Below are 5,325 nucleotides of genomic sequence, written 5' to 3'. Positions count from 1 at the left end.
GAAGTGTGTGTCACAAATGTGAATCTTTATGTGACACCACTTGGTCACTATGATGTGATAATTGGGATGGACTGGCTTGAAGCCCACCGAGCTGTGCTTAGTTTTCAAAGCAAAACCCTTAATTTTTTGAGTGATGAGGGCCAATCTATGGTTATCCATGGGGAAAGGAGACCTGTTTCTTTAAAACTTATCTCATTCTTGTAGATGAAGAGAATTCTTAGGAAAAGATGTCAAATGTATGCTATACTGAATTTAAATGAGGGAGAGATTTCAGCCTTTGAACAATATCCTTTCCTTTCAGAATTCTTCGCCGTCTTTCCAGAGGAGTTTCCTGGTTTACCTCCAAAGCAGGAGACTGACTTCTCCATAGAGCTAAATCCTGGTACCAAACCTATGTCCAATGCTCCCTACCAAATTTCTATTGTTGAACTTCGTGAGTTCCAAGTGAAACTTCAAGAGTTATTGGACAAGGGTATGATTAGACCTAGTGTTTTACCTTGGGGAGGTCCAATGATATTTGTAAAGAAGAAGGATGGATCCCTTTGGCTCTGTGTTAAATACAAGAAATTGCATGGAGTAACTATTAGAAATAAATATCCTTTGCCTCGCATTGATGATATATTTTATCAAATGAAGGGAGCCACCGTATTCTCCAAGATCGATCTTTGATCTGGATATCATCAGCTCAGAGTTAAAGAAGAGGATATTTCTAAAACTGATTTTTGAACTCATTTTGGTCATTATGAGTTCATGGTTGTTCATTTTGGGTTATCTAATGCCCCAGGAGTGTTTATGAGTCTGATGAATGGTGTATTTAGGAATTACTTGGAAACATTTGTACAAGTGTTCCTCGATGACATCCTAATCTATTCAAAGTTCTGAGAAGAGCATGAGAAACAACTAAGATTGGTGTTACAATGCTTAAGAGAAAATAAAATTTATGAAAAAATGTCTAAATGTTCTTTTTTCCAATAAAAAATCCATTTTCTTGGACACATTATCTCCAGTGAAGGCGTTGTTGTTGACTTAGCAAAGATCGATGCAATTTCACAATGGCCAGCACCCTCTAATGTGGATGAAGTGCATAGCTTCATGGGTATGGCAAGATACTATCGGAGATTTGTGGAGGGGTTTTCAAAAATAGCCAACCCTATCACTTCATTATTTAGGAAGGGAGTATGATTTAATTGGAAAAATGAGTGTGAGCAAGCATTTTCCAAGCTCAAACAATGTTTGACTACAACTTCGATACTTAAGGTTCCAGATATGGACAGAACATTCATAGTAAGTACCGATGCATCAAAAGATGAATTGGGTGCGGTATTATCACAAAATGGTAGGGTGATTTCATATGCCTCTAGGAAGTTAAGGACACATGAGGAAAACTATGAAACCAATGATCTAGAACTAGAACCTATAGTTAATGCCTTACGACTTTGGCAACATTATCTGGTGGGAAAGAAATTTGAATTGAAAACAAATCACAGAGGTTTGCAAGATATATTTACTCAAAATGATCTAAATGCTAGGCAAAGAAGGTGGTCAGAACTCCTAAGTGAATATGATTTTGACATAAACTACATCAAGGGTACATTGAACAAAGTAGTCGATGCACTCACTTGAAGACCATGAATATTTTTAGTAATTCCATTGAAGATTGATTTACAAGAGCACAGCTTGAGGGCACAAGATGTAGATGAATAGTAAAAGGAAGTTAAAGTTTCTCTTTTCAGGAATGGGGCTAAGAAAAACAAGGTAGAAGGGTATTCTTGTGATGATGACGGTATGGTGAGATTCATGCAAAAGATTGTAGTTCCAGATCAAGATGGGCTTCATGAGTTCATTTTGAAAGAAGTTCACCAGGCAACATTTATGGCTTACTCGAGAGTCCAGAAGATGTATGCTGATTTAAAGCAAATTTTCTTTTGGGCAGGCATGAAGAAGGATGTAGCAAATTTTGTGGCGAAATGTTTTGAATGTTAGCTAGTTAAAGTAGAACATGATCATCCAACAGGATTGTTGCAGCTACATAACATTGCTAATTCCAAATTGGAAGAAATATCTATGGACTTTATTGTTGAATTACTCGAAACAACCAAAAGGCATAACTCCATTTCGGTGGTGGTAGATAAACTTACTAAGAGTGCCCATTTTATACCCATTAGAGATACTTACACAACATATGAAATAGCATAAGTATTTATCAAGGACATGGTTAGACTTGATGGTGTTCCTAAGAAAATAATATTAGATAGGGCCTCTATATTTACAAGAATATTTTGGACTAGATTACAGGGAGCTCTTCGCACACAATTAAATTTCAGTACAGCTTATCATCCAGAGACTGATGGAAAAACTGAAAGAGTAAATCAAGTGTTCGAGGACATGCTTAGAATGTACATAATGGATCAAAAATCTAAGTGGAAATATTATCTTCCTCTGCTGGAGTTTGCTTACAATAACAATGATCATCGCTCCCTTGGTATGGCACCTTATGGGTTATTGTATGGAAGACCATGAAGAACACCTTTAAGTTGGGATAAATTAGAGGACAAAATCTCAGGAGGTCCTTAAATTCTTCAAGAAATGGAAGAACAAGTGTGTTCTATAAGGAAAATATTAAATCAGTCACATGATTAATAGAAGAGATATGTTGATATGAATAGAGTGGACTGTAGTTTTAAAGAAGGGGAATTTGTTTTTCTTCAAGTAAAACTGTTGGCTTATATGGGCTTGACCTAGGTTCAGAAGAATTATTTAGCCAAACAAATCCTGCAGCTACTGGCCCTTTCGGCAATAGCCCGTGAAACACGGACTGAGGTCCCACCTGAGGTAGCAGGGGAGGGTGTTGGAACTAGGTTTTCGCACCATGGGGATGTCTTAGATGTGATTTGGGGCTCGCACGTTGTTCTACAGCCTCATGTTATGCCAGATCCGTGCAGATAGGGATACCCTTATCGCGCTTACTACAGATTGAATAACTTATTACTGGTTTAATCTAGTTAAAACGGTCTTTAAGCAAACATTTATTACTTTTGGTTACTTCTCACATCAAGATTAACCTAGTTAAGATGTATTCAACTATAGAAAATATAGAAATCATAATAGTTCATTCATCATAAAAGAGTAAAGTCGCAATCAACACAGAATTGAAAAGAACCTTATCTTTATTATCAATCTTCAACCATACCTCTGGATCCACCCTGCACACTTAGCTGTAGGGGTCCGCGCACACAACTGCAGACCTTCCAGGCCTCTACGCACACAACTGCAGAGCCTCTACCTTCTACCCTACTCCCTCGACTCGGACTTATAGACACTTTCAAGCTATTGCCTTTAAGGACCCATTATATTCCATCTTCGAAAAGAACTGCCTTTCCCTCATAGAGCCTCACTCTATTTATACTTTCCCTTGGCCCACGATCCCTCCGCGGGCCAACTCTATTACTATTTCTTTACATTATTTTCGGGTGGACTACCCTTTGGCCCAACCTACTATAGCTCGTGCTCTACGATTTCCCCAAAGTCTTTTACCCTACTATTACCCAAAATTTCGGGCTTCGCACCCCATGCTCATTCTATGGGGCTTTCGCTACCCAACAGTCCCCCAACACAATCATTGTGATTCGTCCCGAGTCACTTGTTGGCGTGGCTAGACATTTTGTCTTGGCTTCATGGTTCGCCTCTTGTTGAGTGGCGCTCATCATCCAGCTGCCCCTGGTTTGTCTCCTACAATGCTTCATCCGTCTACTGCTTTATTGTTTCTACCACATCTCGCAATTGATGATACTCATTCTGCTCTACTCGGTTAACATAGAACAACCCCTCCAAGGATTTTAGCGTGAGTGGGGGAGCCGCATATGAGACCTCCTGGTACCACCATAGCCCTTTTCAACCATCATATCTTCTCTTCGCACCATCAGCTGCAACTTGTGTTGCAATTTTGCAAGACCCTGGGTGCTGTCCGCATGATCCCAATCATTAGGTACCATCAAAGGTGACTTATTGAGTGCATCTCCACCCATGGTCACCATCTGTCCATCCTTCTATTGTTCTATTGTAGTGCGTCATCCTGCCCCTAGGCGGGGTGATGACATCCAGACCAATTCTACTTCACATTCCCTTTTTTCCAGTACATCCCCTGCTAGCAATGATGTAGCCTATGAGATACTTGCAACTATCAATACTAGACTCCTTAGATAGTCCTACTCCTCCCTCGGCTAGATTACTACCTTCGAGCGCATGCCTGGTGCAGAGATGATGAACAACTCCAACTATATTTTTGAAGAGTAAGCTGCCCAGTGAATTCCCCATGGTAATTTATAAGCCATGCGAACTTCAACTACCCTGATAGCCACTAATTCCAGCTCGTGTAACCTTCTCGTGTGAAATATGTGGCTGATCATTTCATATTTGGGTCATACTGTTGCTCTTAATTGCCCGCCACCCACTCCCTTTTTCCATAATGCAACCTTCTTGTCATGAACTGTGGTATTAATGGTCATCATTCATTGGAACAATGCACCTGCATGGCTCTGTTCATGAAACCATGCCCCTGATTGTTTACGAGATGTACGTGCACCCTGATACCCGTGCCTCTATCCCTCAGACTGTTTTATCATCCCTCACTCTCTTTCAACTGGGTAGAGCAGTGAGACTCTCCTTGGAATAGTTAGTCAGGTGGTCGGCATGCCCATAAATATCTTCACGCAACTGCCATTCACTCTTCCCGCGAAGGGGTCTCCATTGAGCTTAACTAGTTGAACTGCGGCCCCATCAATTACTTCTTTGATGACATAAGGTCTGAACCAATGCATGTAAAGTTTACCTGGGAATTTCTTGAACTTACTATCATATAACAATATGAGATCATCCTTCTTGAACATGCGCACCTTGATATGGCGATCATGCCATGATTTCTCTCGTTGTTTCTGTAACGGCTGATGAAATCCCGCCAGAAAGTGTTCGTTGTCCAGTTCATCGAGTTGTGTGAGCCTTTCCTCCAAGGCCCCATGATATACCATTCCTATAGCTACTGCAATCTGCATATTGGGCATGATATATTCCATAGGCGACATGGCCTCCTTACCATAGACTAGTCAAAACGGTGTCTAGCCTGTCAACTTTTTACATGTGGTTCGGTATGCCCATAGCACAACAGGGATGCACAAGTCCCAATCATTCTGTCTCACATTGCAGATCTTAGTCAGCATGGTTTCCAAAATTTTGTTGAATGCCTCAATGGTCCCATTTGCTTGTGGATGGTATGGCGTGCTTTGTTGGTGATATATTTGGAATTCCTCAGTGAGCACGCTAATGGTTTCA

At 40.5% G+C, this 5,325-nt stretch overlaps 1 protein-coding gene across 1 annotated transcript; it reads right to left on the bottom strand.

Moving 5' to 3' along the window:
- Positions 1 to 4,676: 4,676 nt before the first annotated feature.
- On the bottom strand, positions 4,677 to 5,078 carry LOC149253505 (uncharacterized). Its single transcript, XM_089454514.1, has one exon. It carries the CDS (start codon positions 5,076 to 5,078, stop codon positions 4,677 to 4,679), a length of 402 nt encoding a protein of 133 aa, XP_089310640.1.
- Between the last annotated feature and the right edge of the window lie 247 nt (positions 5,079 to 5,325).

The sequence above is a fragment of the Pinus tabuliformis genome, chromosome 7, assembly GCF_031772625.1.
Source record: "Pinus tabuliformis cultivar Carrire ecotype Pingquan chromosome 7, CPIR1, whole genome shotgun sequence".
NCBI lineage: Eukaryota > Viridiplantae > Streptophyta > Pinopsida > Pinales > Pinaceae > Pinus > Pinus tabuliformis.
The sequence above is the reverse complement of the archived record's forward strand: the minus strand, read 5'-3'. Positions and strand labels throughout refer to the sequence as shown.